General features: G+C 40.1%; 1 protein-coding gene across 2 annotated transcripts in view; it reads right to left on the bottom strand.

Moving 5' to 3' along the window:
* The window catches only part of SYTL5 (synaptotagmin like 5), a 308,338-nt gene that overhangs the window by 86,709 nt on the left and 206,811 nt on the right, over positions 1 to 14,818 (bottom strand). For both annotated transcript variants that reach the window (XM_045050606.1, XM_045050607.1), the window contains exon 4: positions 2,131 to 2,340. In XM_045050606.1, the coding sequence (XP_044906541.1) occupies positions 2,131 to 2,340 (210 nt within the window). The remainder of the gene's footprint in view (positions 1 to 2,130; positions 2,341 to 14,818) is intronic.

Raw genomic sequence — 14,818 nt, 5'->3', positions numbered from 1 at the left:
ACAAGTGTACTGAAGGCAAATTGGCTCAGCCACAACAGTAGAGTGCACATAACACATAGGAGACACCCCTGAAGCACCAGGTTCTGGTGAAAAGGGGACACTACATCGCAGGGCACTCTAGGACTTCTTCATAAGGCTACTACTTTTAAGAGCAGGAGACATGGCTGACTTTTCTAACACATAGAAACAGACACAGACAGACAAAATGAAGAGACAGAGGGATGTGCCCTAAATTAAACAACAGGGCAAAATCACAGAAAGAGAGCTTAACAAAATGGAAATTAATAATATGCCTGATAGAGAATTTAAAGCAATCATCATAGTGATACTCACTGGATTTAAGAAGAGTAGAGGATCTCAGTGAGACCCTTAAGAAATGAATAGAAAACATATAAACTGTGGACTTTCTAAGTAATTTCCAAGAAATTTGTAAATTCTTTTTTAATGTTTATTTATTTTTGAGAGAAAGAGTACAAGTGTGGGGGGGGGGGGAAGCAGAGAGAGAGGGAGACAGAGAATCCGAAGCAGGCTCCAGGCTCTAAACTATCAGCACAGAGCCCAACATGGGGCTCAAACTCACGGACTGTGAGATCATGACCTGAACTGAAGTCAGACGCTTAACCGACTGAGCTACCCAGGCTCCCTGAGCTGATTTTTTTTTTTAGCAGATACTTGGCAGGCCAGAAGGGAGTGGCATCATATAGCCTAAGTACTGAAAGAAAAAACCTGCAGCAAAGAATACTCTATCCAGCAGGGCTATCATTCAAAACAGAAGGATAGATAAAGTGTTTTCCAAACAAAAATTAAAGGAATTCATGACCACTAAACCAATCCTACAAGAAATGTTAAAGGAGATTCAGTGAGTGGAAAAGAAAGACCATAGGCAGGAGTAAGAAAAGTAGGAAGCAGAAAACCAGTAAAATTAAGCATATCTATAAAATTCAATCAAGGTAATCATGAAATAATACAATGTCAAGTATGACAATATATGCCTAAAACGTGGGGGTGGGGGCAAAAGAGAGAGGACTCAAACAGAAATGAAAGAAGAGAAATAACAACCAATACCACAGAAATACAAAAGAATTATAAGAGAATATTATAAAAAAAATTATATGGACAACTGGACAACTTAGAAAAATGGATAAATTCACAGAAACATGTAACTTCCCAAAACTAAATCAGGAAGAAAAAAAAAAATGTGAACAGGTTATCAGCAATTGTAATTGAATTAGTTCTCAAAAAATTCCCAAGAAACCAGGTGGCTTCAGAGTTGAAATCTACCAAACATTTAAGGAGTGCTAATATCTATTCTTCTCAAAGTACTAAAAAAAATAGTAGAGGGAAGAACGTTCCAAATTCAGTCTATGAGGTCAGCATGACCCTGATACCAAAACAGGATAAAGATACTACAAATAAAAAAGAAAGAGAACTACAGGCCAATATCTTTGATGAGCATAGATGCAAATATCCTCAACAAATACTAGCAAACTGAATCCAACAACACATCAGAGAAATCATTCACCATGATCAACCTGGATTTATTCCTAGGATGCAAGGCAGGGGGTCAATATTCACAAATCAATCAACCAATGTGATACGTCACAGCAATAAGAGAAAGGATAAAAACCATACGCTCATTTCAATAGACGCAGAAAAAGCTTTGCCCCGCAGGTGACGTGGAAAGCAGGCTGGATGGATATTTCATACTCTTCCTGCCAGTCATCCCACACATCTAAGGATGGCTTCGGGGAATTGCCTGTGCCTTCTGAGAAGACATGTAAGCCAAGTGGGGCTATAAGGGAAGAAAGCTTGTGCATGGTTTTCAGATGCAGAAAGAGACCTCATTCTGCCAGGCTTCCAATTTGACTGTTTTACAGTCTTTAAAAATACTATTCTCTATTTTGCTAGTGTATGCTTACTCATGCGCACGCGCGTGCGCGCGCGCGCGCACACACACACACACACACCCCTCTCCAGAATTCTACAAAGGCATTGCTGAGTCTGTGTTGGGCTATATTTGTATTCTACTCTCTATCCCTAAATTTTAAATACTTTTTTCTGTTTTTCTTTCCCCACTCCAACCCTTTCAGTCATCAAATCTGGCATTCCGCACAAAGCCAAGAAACTCACGCGACTTTGGCACAGATGGTGCATTGCCAGCTGCCGTCAAGGCCCGAGACCCGGCATTCGCTGCACACTCTCAGTGAGCAGGCCCGGCACGGGTCTCCTCGGTCGAATATTAAGCCCAGGTTTCTCTGACAGTAGACACAGACTCTGCTGGTTTCTTGTTGAGTCTTCCCACTTCTACGTTTTGCTTCTAAGAGTTCATTTTTCAGCTTCCTGGAAGGAGAGGGAGAAAAAACATCGCTGAACACAAAAAGAAAACAGAGGTACAGAGCTCTCTTCACTTAAGGGGTATTTTCACTCGGAAGAACACTTGAGAGAATCAAAGAGTCAGAGCCAAATGCTTTGAGGAAACACAATTTCTTTCTCTAACATCGGTAATCTTTCGATATCAGTAGTGGAAAACCACAGCGCTTGTGTTTTACGTTTGAATTCGGACGTCCTCCACCGCCACTACTATTTTGCTATTAGTACTGATTCACATGCTACTCTAACTTCACCAGTACGTCTCCGATATCTTAACGCGGGAGTACAACCCATCTGGCAGCTCGCCCAGTACCATGTTCCTTACCTGCCTGGATACACTACATGAAGCAAGAGTGTGAAATCACTGACACTTTCCCCAAGCGATCCCAAAAAAAGTTTTCTACAAAGACATGTCCCAACACTTCTCAGCATTGGATGGTTTCCGACAACTACCGCCGACCTGTATGTTCTATCAGGAATCAGCTGTCCAAACTGAGGCAATGATTTGTCAGCTAAACCTTAATTTCTTCATTTCTAAAATAGGGGTAATAATGTTCTTACGTGATTGTTTTTAACTTTGAGCAAGATAATATACGTAAAGTTACCGGCATGGTGCCTGGCATATACTAAATAAATGCTAGTTCTACGTCCCTTTGTTTAATGCCTGACACGTCATTTTTTAAATATACACATTAGAAATGAGCTATTCAAAGTGATGCAACAGGGAACTTACTGGGAATGCATAATTTCAGGCCCCACCTTAGACCTAGTGGATCAGAGTCTGCATAGTCACAAAATCTCCAGGTGATCCGAGTTTCAGAGACACAGCTTTGGACCATCTGTGCTCAAATTTGGCTATATGCTGGAATCACCTGGGAGGATTTTTAAAAGTACTGATTCTCTAGTCTCCCCTCCCCCCGACTCTGACATTTTTTCAACGTGTGACTATTTATTCTAATATACTGCCAAATTTGGAGAAACAATACTCTAAAAGATAGGCTCATCTCCAGACCCTTCTTGAACACAACATTTCTATGTTCCAGAAGAAACAAACATCCCGGGATCACTTCATATATCTCATAACATTTCCTTTTACATTTGTGGTACTGAGCTCTGTTATACAAAACCAGAAACTAGGTTTTTTAATTGCTAGTCTGATGAGAGATTCCTAACGGGGAGTTTAAAAAAGGAATAAGGTTTCCAAAACCTTTGATTAACTGTCTCATTCATTCATCCAACGAACATTTCTTGACTGCCTAGTGTATGCTGGGCACTCTGGCATTCAAAGACAAAAAATGAGTAAAAACAGGATGATCTGCTAAGGATTCCCAGTATCCTCAATGTTAGTTACGAAGAGGACAAATGATGCAAGATGATTCATTCGTTACAACAGGCAGCCATACAGAATGCTCTCAAGTCCTCCTTCTTGTCCACCAAAACGCAGATGACAAGAACCCACAGCAAATTTTCCTAATCCCTGATTTAGAGCTTACAAAGTACCCTTATGCCCTTTTTTTTTTTTCCATGAACAACTGGCTTAAGAAATTGAATGTAAGAAAAGCTCCACATAATTTGCTTTTGAAAACTTGCAGAAGCTACAAGCTTTAAGATAACAAAATGAGTTCTCATTCGAAGACCACGATTATATTGTCCGGAGAATCACAACAGATGTCTGAACACCTCAGGGCACAGGAGAAATAAAACACTGCTTATTTGAAATCTACAACAATTCATGCAACAATGATAAAGAAACAAATTAAAATGGGTAGAGCAAAGACAGCAATCATGGATAGCAGTCCTAGCTGAATAGGCTGGTGGGCAGATCCTCTTCTGGAAAAAAAAATTCCATGACCACTTGCGTGAATCACTTACCAGTTCCTTAATCACTTAGTTCCACAGAATGGGTGAGACCACTTGGAGAAATTATGGCCATAGAGTGAAACATTTTCATCGCATCTTTCTTTGTGCTCTACTGGTAAGACTCTATTTAGCAATCAGGTTTGACTTAGGGCATTTCTAAAGTGTGAAAAGACTTGGGGCCCCATGTAAATCGTGCCACAAGGAAACAAGAATGTAAAGGTCCCAACATAGTAATGGAATTTCTAAGGCAATTGTTGCTAAGTGTCCCACATACTCTAGGAGCGATCTCTGAGACTGTGGGAAAAGATGGGAAGACTTCCATAGACTGGCACAAAATACTAAACAGCCTGCTGATTTTTCAGATCTCTCTTAGCAATTGTCCTAATTTAATCATGCCTAGGATAATTTACATTAAATGGACATAACCATTTTCAGACACTCAAGAAGAGGAGGAAGGTTCGAGGGAGGGTAATTGCAACTGGGAAAAGAAAGTATGCAAGTGGAGAATTAACACCAAGGAGAAAGGGAGTATAGGCAGCTAGAAGAGAGGAACAGGATGAGAGATGGCTCTTCCCTCTGCCTTACTAGCCAGCATTTACAAAAAGCAAGGCGGGTCTCCTTTTGTTCCTGCCTTGCTGACCCAGTCTCAGAAAGGTATCTGAGGAAGCTGACTTTCTGGGTTTCGAGCACAGTATCTATTCATCACCGCCCCCCCCCCCCCCAACCACGTAAGCTAGAAATGCTTCTGGTTCCAAGTAACAGGCTTAGAAATAGGTTTCGTTTTTTCCCTACATAACAAGAAATCCAGAATTAGGCAGTTCTTGCATTAGTTCAGCTGCAAATCAGGTCATTAAAGACTCAGGATCCTTTCATCCTAATGGTCCCCTATGTTCAAGGTGTGACTTATTATTCTTATGCAAAATGGCCAGCCAGCTGGAGAACCCCATCCTTGTTTGAGACTGGAGGAAGGGGTGGGGTGCGTTGTGGCTCAGTGAGCTTAATTCTACTTCGGCTCAGGACATGATCTCACAGTGTGTGAGTTCAAGCCCTGTGTGAGCTCAAGCCCTTTGTGGGGCTCTGTGCTGACAGCTGAGAGCCTGGAGCCTGCTTCAGATTCTGTGTACCCCCCCCCTCCCCCACACTCTTTCTCTAAAATAAAAACATTTAAAATTTTTTTTTGTAAAAAGACAGGAGGAAGGGGCAAGCTGTGTCAGCTGTACCTGTCTCTTTTTTTTTTTCAACGTTTATTTATTTTTGGGACAGAGAGAGACAGAGCATGAACGGGGGAGGGGCAGAGAGAGAGGGAGACACAGAATCGGAAACAGGCTCCAGGCTCCGAGCCATCAGCCCAGAGCCTGACGCGGGGCTCAAACTCAGGGACCGCGAGATGGTGACCTGGCTGAAGTCGGACGCTTAACCAACTGCGCCACCCAGGCGCCCCATGTACCTGTCTCTTAACAGGAAAACAAAACTTGACTTAGAGCTCCTCACCTCAGACTCCTCCTTGGGTTCCTTGATCATGCACTGTCATATCACCACCACTTGCTACAAGGGAGGCTGGGAAAGTGTAACAAGTCAGATGGCACATCCCTGCCCTCCTGACATTAAACGTCGTCCTGTGACCTGCACTGGTCCACAAAATGTGGTGTGTGATTCCAGGTAAGAGCTTTAGAGTGAATGCATGGTTTACCACATACCCTCTTCTTTGCATGGAGAATGGTAATGTCCCAGATAGTTTCCACTCTGTAAGTCTAAATCCTGGTCTGAGGATGCTATGAAGTAGAGTCCTCAGCCATCCTCTTCCGGATACGTAGCACAAATGAGAAATAAACCTTCATTGCTTTAAGCCACTGAAAGTTTGAGGCTGTTACTGCAGCATCACTTAGCCAATCCTCACTGCTAAGTCCAGCCTAGTTCTTCATCTGGCTGGTTCTTCACCTGACTTCCCTATATCCTTTTTACTTGAGCTTTATTTCTGCTTCCCCAGAGAGGCTATCTCTGACGACAAAATCTACAGCAGATCCCCATCTCATTCTCACTCCCTGTAATTTTTATTTTAGAGAGAGCGAGCGAGCATGTGAGCAGAGGAGAGGGGGAGAGAGGGAGGGAGGGAGAGGGAGGGAGGGAGGGAGGGAGGGAGGGGGAGAGGGGGAGAGGGAGAGAGAGAGAGAGAGAGAGAGAGAGAGAGAGAGAGAATATCCCAAGCAGTTTCCATGCTCAGCATGGAGCCCAATGTGGGGCTTGATCCCATGACCCTGGGATAATGACCTGAGCAGAAATCAAGAGTTAGATGCTCAACCGCCTGAGACACCCAGGCACTCCTATAATTTTTAATTATACATTTATTCGGTAGGTTTTTTTTTTAACTAGTCTAAGGTTTGTCTTGTCAATTCCTCTGTAATCTCCATTAGGGCAAGACCATATATGCTTTGTTCAGCTGTGCATTTTGCTGCAACCTAGTGCCTGGAACATAATAGATATTATGTTAAATGAATAAAAGAAAACATGAGCACAAAATAGCAAGTGCCAGAAAAAGAGAAAGAGGAAGAGGAAGAGGAAGAGGAAGAGGAAGGAGAAAGAAAAGAGATAAAGAGTGAAAGGAAGGAAGGAAAACTCAGCTATGCTGCTTACCAGATGTCACTGGGCATATGAGTTAACCTCTCTGGGTCTCAGTTACTTCAACTTCAAAATAAAGATAAAAATTACTTTCATATCTCCCTCTGAAGGTGTTTGTAAGAGTCAAAGGCAATAAAGTACGATAGTGTGCTTTGTGAATTATAAAAGCCTTTACAATATGAAGTCATCATTATTAACAGGAGAATGAGAGGGAAACAAAGTACAATGTTGAGTCTGTTAAGGATAAAGTTAAATTAAAATTGGCTAAAATTGAGATCAAAAATACTCTGAAAAAAAATAGTTCCAGCCTGAGAAAACTACAGAATGCTCTCAAGTACTTGTTAAGTAATTACTTCCAGCACTTTTTCTGTCTTTCTTAACCTCATTCCTACAGTGTTAAGGAAAAATATTTTGATTTTTGCAAATATTACAAATGTAACCCTTTACTCTGTTTGGTCTTCTCTGAAGAGGTGCAAAAAGTATGGGAGGTGTGGGGTGCCTGGGTGGCTCAGTCAGTTGAGCATCTGACTCTTGATTTTGGTTCAGGCCCTGTTCTCACGGTTCATAGGATTGAGCCCCGTGTCAGGCTCTACACTGACAGTGAAGAGCCTGCTTGGAATTCTCTCTCTCTCTCTCTCTCTCTCTCTCTCTCTCTCTCTCTCTCTGCCCCTCCTCCTGCTCATATTCTCTTTCAAAATAAATAAATGAATTGTTTTTAAAAAAGAGTATGAGAGATACAAAGTGTAGCAGACATGAGCAAAACACAGAAAAAGAAAAAAGTTTAAGACATTTAATATCAGCTAACACCAGCTCTTTACTTGAGATGAACTCAGGATGCTCTTGCATTTTAAAATATCAGCTTGTTCTTTAGATTTCCTTCTTGCTACACAGATGCACTGATATTAACATGCAAATTGATGAGCTATATGTAATTGAAATCTTAAAGACTGAAGAGATGAACTATCTCAACTTCAGTTAAATGATAGAATCTTTTCATTGCAGTACCCTGGTGATATACTGAATTCATTTTTTTCCATCCCATCAAAAACATTCAATGTATTACAAAGACTGCTTGCTTTAACATTGCATAGACACACTTCTTTCAAATCAGGAATTTCTTTCATTAAAATTCCTGTCACATTCGTGTGGCACTATTTTTCTTTTGTTACCCCATCTAGACTCAATTGTACTGAACTCTATTTTGAACCAAATAAGATGGGAATTTTGGAATGGACGCAATTAGCTGCCTGGAAGAGGAAGCTATAAATAACAATTCACAAAGCATCTTTGATTCCTTGATGCCTTAGACAATCCCCAATCTCATCCAGAAGAGCACACCAAGGCCCGAGAGAAATAAATAAGCAAGGATTATTTAGTGGCCAAGAGGATAGGACTCTGGAGGCAGACTGCCTAGGTTCAAATGCTGGCCTTGCCACTTATTACATTTGAGACCTTAAGAAAATTACTTAACTTCTCTATGCCTCAAGATACTCCTTCTGTAAAAAAAGAATCATAATAGTTGCAACCTCATAAGGTTGTTGTGAACATTAAGTAAAAAGTTAAGCCCAGGTTGACATGTAGTAATAACGGAATAGGCAATTCTGGTAGGTGTCTCTCCACCTGTTCTTCTCTTCTATATTAATGGATTGTCTAACTAGGCTCATGGCCGCTCAGAATGAAGACTACATTTCCCAGTATTCCTTGCAGTTAGGTTTTGTCTTGAGACTCAGTGTTGGCTGATGGGATGTGATCAGAAATGACACAGGCAACCTCAAGGTCATGGCCTAGTGGGAAAGAGCCCTTTCCCTTGAACCCCTCGTCCCTTCCAGAGGCTCGGATGAGAACATAGGAATGAGCCATCTTGGATTAAGTGCTAAACTGTCAAGGTGGTGGAACAAGAAAGGCAAGGCACCCAGACCCATATTATCATGGAGCCACCAGAACAAAATCACAAAGCTGCCAACCAATCCAGGCTTTAATATTAACGAGCAACACATTTCCACCTTGTTGAGGCTATTTTTTTAATGTTCATTTATTTTTGAGAGAGACATAGAATATGAGTTGGGGTAGGCGGCAGAGAGAAAGGGAGAGTCAGAATCTGAGGCAGGCTCCAGGCTCTGAGCTGTCAGCACAGAGCCTGACGCGGGGCTCGAACTCACGAACCGCGAGATCCTGACCTGAGCTGAAGCTGGGCGCTAACCGACTGAGTCACCTAGGTGCCCCTTAAGCTGCTATTATAATGTATTTCTGTCACCTATAGCCAGAACTATTGTCCAATAAAGACAACAGGGACTCAGTAAATATTAGGCGTTTTCAAAAACGCTGCCGTCAGGTTCTGCTTCAGCTTCTGCTGCAATGCCTGCATGCTAAATCCTTCTCTAGAACTAGAGTTTGATATTCCTTTGAGACAGCAAAACCACCGTGGCTGATGAAAAGTATTGTTAAACCAAACGATGAGATACAAATTCCTAAAATAACATTTGCAGGCAGAATAATGTCCCAGCAGCCTGATGCCAATGGCTGCAGAGCTCCTAGCACCCCCATCTTTCATTCGCACCCAGAGGCAATGCCATCAACGCCGGGGCTATTTCATAATTGCCTAAGGAAAATCCAGGGGTGATCAGATCTCCTTTCTGTACTCTGAATATAAAAATACATTTTTCATTTTGATTGTATCTTCTGTGTGCAGAACTTATTATTGAAATCTAAACAGCACAACACTTGGCCACAAAAACGACAGGCACTCAGTTTTACATGCCATGTCATTAAGCTTTGGCAGTGTCCTATGAGAAAGACATTTTTATTCCCATTTTATAAATATGAAAGTGTAATTTCAGAGAGGAAACTTGCTGTGGGTCACAAGGTTATTAAGCGGTGCTATCAGGATTCAGGTCCAGAAATTTATATTTCACAATCTGCATTCTTCCCTCAGATTCTTCTGGCTAATTCTTATTCTATTAACATATTTTTGCTCAGAAAAGACACTGCATGTATTAAAAACTGCTATCTCTTCCCTAGTTGTGCAAAGCCATGCTGCACACGCTCAAAGTTAAACCTCAGTGGGGCACCTGGGTGGCTTAGTCAGGTGAGCGTCTGACTTTTGATTTCAGTTCAGGTCATGATCCCAGGGTTGTGGGATCCAGCTCCGTGTTGGGTTCCATGCTGAGTGTGGAGCCTGCTTAAGATTCTCTATCTCCCTCTTCCCCTCTCCCAAGCTTTTGTGCTCTCTCCAAAATAAATTTTTCAAAAAGTTAAGCCTCAGTAAACATGAACAGTTGCTTTTGCCTGACTTCTCCCACCAAATGGCATCTGCCCAAGTAACCCCTTATCACAAAGTCTCTTATGATAAACATTCCCCAATGGAGCTGTTCTTCAACAAACACGACTCTGGTCCTAATAAACTTTATAGAGCTGTTGATTAGTTTCACATCAGAGACTGTTTTTTAAATGTTTATTTTTGAGAGAGAGAGCACAAGCAGGAGAGGGGCAGGGAGAGAGGGAGACAGAGCATGCAAAGCGGGCTCCACACTGACAGCAGAGAGCCTGACATGGGGCTGGAACTCGCAAGTGTTGAGACCATGACCGGAGCCGAAGTTGGATGCTTAACCAACTGAGCCACCCAGGCACCCCTACATCAAAGACTATTAAAAAGAATCAAGACCATCTGAGAATTGGGAAAAAGTTTTGTCTACAGAGAAAGTTACTTCAGAAAAATAAAGAACAAGATTGAAAGAACACTTATCTAGACAAATCTTGTGAATTGTGCCAAGTTAATGTGTTTAGAAATTGACTCAAGGATGGAGGGCATTGTGGAACCTTCATGTCTTCAGGTGACACCAAGCACTTACTGGCACTAAAACTCTCAGCTCATAGGAATATACCGGGAGATTTCACAAAGCTATGTAAACAAACAATTGTTTATTGACTATCGTCTTAAAATCGTGGCAGAAACTGATCCTGTATGTAATGAGCAAACCAAGTTCCATAATTAATATGAAATAAGGAAGTGTTTTGCTAATCTAAAATCCAAAGGATACATTTCGTGAGTTTCAAAAACAGCAGAAAATTCTGTTATCGATATGGTAAATTATTCAGAAAAAGAGGGGGTGGAGATAGAATCAGTGCAGCAAAAAAGAAAAAACATGGATAAAATCCTAGGCTTTTAAAGATTATTGCTCTGACAATGTGAGGATTATCTTGATGGGAAGAAATTGGGCTTTCACACACCAGAAAAAGATGACTTAAAGACAACATGTTGCCCTTGAAAAATTCTTTAAAACCACTTGTGCTACTGAATACAGGTACATGCTGGTTTTAATTTTTATAAACCATAGAGCTGATGTTTATTCTAAAATGTCTATAACTTGAATTTGCGTAAACTATTTTAAATGCATCAAGGAAGGATTTACATGCCCAGCAGAGACAGTTGTAATTTTTTCCATTTTACCTCTTTAGGGTGGTGCTTATGGGAACTCATATTTTCACCTTTATTTTCACATATTTTCACATATTTCACATATTTTCACTCATTAAAGGTGATTAAAAAAAAACCACTTCCAGCACTTTTCCTAGTTATCAGCATCAGTAAATAGAACAAGGAATGTAAAGTCACTGTCTTTGAAATTCATTGAGTATGAATCGCAATGGTGTTTTCTTTATGTGCTTTTTCTTATATGCTTCATTGAAAGTAATCACTGACGATTGCTTTCAGATTTGACGAAACGGAAGATATAATTCATGCCGAGTAATAAACAAATCTAATTCATAATTCTTAATTGCACCCATTGTTTCAGATTGTTGGTTGTTTCCCCAATATTCCTTCCACTCTTTTCTACCAATAAAAAACCCCAAATGTAGTTGGTCCCATGGCCACCCAGAACAAAGAATACATTTCCATTACACATCCAAGCTCCTTGCTGCTAAGTACGGTCATGCAACTACATTCTGACCAACACGATGAAAGCAAAGCCATCTATGAAACTTCTCAGAAATATCCTAAGGCAAGGAAACCTTTTTTTCTGCCCTTTGCCCTTCTCCCTGTTGACTAGAATAAGGACAGTATGACAACTACTGCAGCAGCCATCTTGGACCACGAAGTGTGACTAAGATGGTCTTCTTGACCATATTTTAGATGGTTTCTTCTGAGGCCACTCATTGATTAGATCTTGTCCTTGGGCCCTATTTTTAGCTTGCATAGACCAGATTTAGCAAGAATCCTGCTAAATCGGCATAGCGAGAATCTCCCTACCCTTGATATCTGATGTCACCCTGGCTTGCCTTCAGTAAGTTTTTCCATTCACTGACCCCCTCACTCTGCTCACTGGCTATAAATCCCCAGCTGCCTTTGCTGCATCTGAAGGTGGCCTGGATCTCTCTCCCCTATTGCCATGGTCTTTTAAAAATTTATTTATTTAAATTCAAGTTAGTTAACATACAGTGTAGCATTGGTTCCAGGGGTAGAACCCAGTAATTCATCGCTTACATATAATACCCAGTGCTCATCCCAACAAGTGCCCTCCTTAATTCCCATCACCCATCTAGCCCAACCTCCCACCCATCTCCCCTCCAGCAACCCTGTTTGTTCTCTGCATTTAAGAGTCTCTTATGGTTTGCCTCCCTCTCTTTTATTTTGCCTTCCCTTCCCCTATGTTCATCTGTTGTGTTTCTTAAATTCCACATGAGTGAAATCGTATTTGTCTTTCTCTTACTTATTTTGCTTAGCATAATACACTACAGTTCCATCCACATTGTTCCAAATGGCAGCATTTCATTCTTTTTCATTGCCAAGTAGTATTCCATTGTGTGTGTGTTATATATATATATATATATATATATATATATATATATATATATATATACCACATCTTCTTTATCCATTCATCAGTTGATGGACATTTAGGCTCTTTCCAAAATTTGGCTATTGCTGATAGTGCTGCCATAAACATTGGTGTGCCTGTACCCCCTTTGAATCAGAATTTTTGTATCATTGAATACCTAGTAGTACAACTTTTGGGTAGTAGGGTAGTTCTATTTTTAATTTTTTCTGGTTTCTAGAGTGGCTGCACCAGTTTGTATTCTCACCAACAGTGCAAAAATGTTCCCCTTTCTCCACATGCTGGCCAACATCTGTTGTTCCGTGAGTTGTTCATTTTAGCCATTCTGACAGGTGAAAAGTGGTATCTGAGTGTGGTTTTGATTTGTATTTCCCTGATGATGAGTGAAGTTGAGCATCTTTTCATGTGTCTGTTGACCATCTGGATGTCTTCTTCAGTAAAGTGTCTGTGTCTTCTGCCCATTTCTTCACTTGATTATTTGTTTTTTTGGGTATTGAGTTTGTTAAGTTCTTTACAGATTTTGGATACTAATCCTTTATCTGATATGTCATTTGAAGATATTTCCTCCCATTCTGTCGGATTCCTTTTAGTTTCATTGTCTTCTTTGCTGTGCAGAAGATTTTTATCTCGGATCAAGTCCAAATGGTTTTATTTTTGCTTTTGTTTCCCTTGCCTCCTGAGACACATCTAGTAAGAAGCTGCTGCAGCCGAGATCAAAGAGGTCGCTGCCTGTTTTCTCCTGTAGGATTTTCATAGTTTCCTGTCCCACGTTTAGGTCTCTCATCCATTTTGAATTTATTTTTGTGTATGGTGTAAAAAAGTGGTCTAGGTTCATTCTTCTGCATGTCACTGTCCAATTTTCCCAGCACCATCTCAAGAGATGGTCTTTTTCCATTGGATATTCTTTCCTGCTTAGTCAAAGATTAGTTGGCCATTTTTTGTGGGCCCATTTCTGGGTTCTCTATTCTGTTCCATTGATCTGTTTTGTGCCAGTACCAATACTGTCTTGATGACGGCAGCTTTGTAATTCAGCTTGAAGTCCGGAATTGTGACGCCTCCAGCTTTGGTTTTCTTTTTCAACATTACAGTGTTTATACTACCCAAAGCCATCTACACATTCAATGCAATTCCTATCAAAATAACATAATCTTTTGTTTTTAATTTTTTGTGTGAAAGAGTTAAAACGTATTTCAGTAGTCCTGAATAAAAAGTCTTCCTTACCATTTTAATAAGTGTCAGAATAACTTTTTAAGTTTACTTTAACAGATGTTAGCCCATGTTGAAGATAGCAGAGCAACCAGTTAGAAGGACCCCGGGCCTCTGATGGGCATGGAGTCACCATTACCAGTCCTGGATTGTTTTCCTCATGACTTTACCAAGGCAAAAATAAAAAATAAAAAATAAATAAACCTCGCTTATTTAAGCTACTATTATTCTGGTTTTATGACACTCAGAGTTAAACTTACCCTAATTTGTACACCTACAAACAATATGGATACTATTACAGAACTAGGGGAGAATGCAAATCCTGGTTGTAAAATATAAATGCATATAGCATCTGTCAAAGTTGTAAATTATTTATATTTTACACAAAGAATGTATCAATTTGGCTCAAGTCACTGTGAAAGTGGAGACTGCACAATCCAATAAAATACAATTTTGCTTCTGTTAAATTAGAAACTAATTCATGTCCATATCCTCTGCCTTGCATATAAGTACTCAATGAATTTCTGTGCAATCTTGGAAATGTATCTCCCAAATATGACAAAAAGAATTCAAACAAATATATATTGTCTACAACACTAACACCTGATAATAAATGGACAATGTGAATAAAAAATTCACAAGAGGAAATACAAATGGCTTGAAATCCTATAAATACCAATAAACACATAAGTGCAAATTAACATAGGACACTGTCATATTAGTAGAGATTTATAGCAACAATTTTGATGTAGGCAGTGGTACAATGTAATAGTTTAGTAAAGAGGAAACTGACATATTTTTAGAAAACAACTTTTCAATTTAAAAGAAATATAAATCAAAATATGAATTAGAATATAATAAAAAAATTAAGACAGAAGACTTGCAAATAAGGATTTTCATGGAAATTGAACAAAATATTGCACATCCATGTT

Source organism: Felis catus, chromosome X (assembly GCF_018350175.1).
Source record: "Felis catus isolate Fca126 chromosome X, F.catus_Fca126_mat1.0, whole genome shotgun sequence".
Taxonomy (NCBI): domain Eukaryota; kingdom Metazoa; phylum Chordata; class Mammalia; order Carnivora; family Felidae; genus Felis; species Felis catus.
The sequence above is the reverse complement of the archived record's forward strand: the minus strand, read 5'-3'. Positions and strand labels throughout refer to the sequence as shown.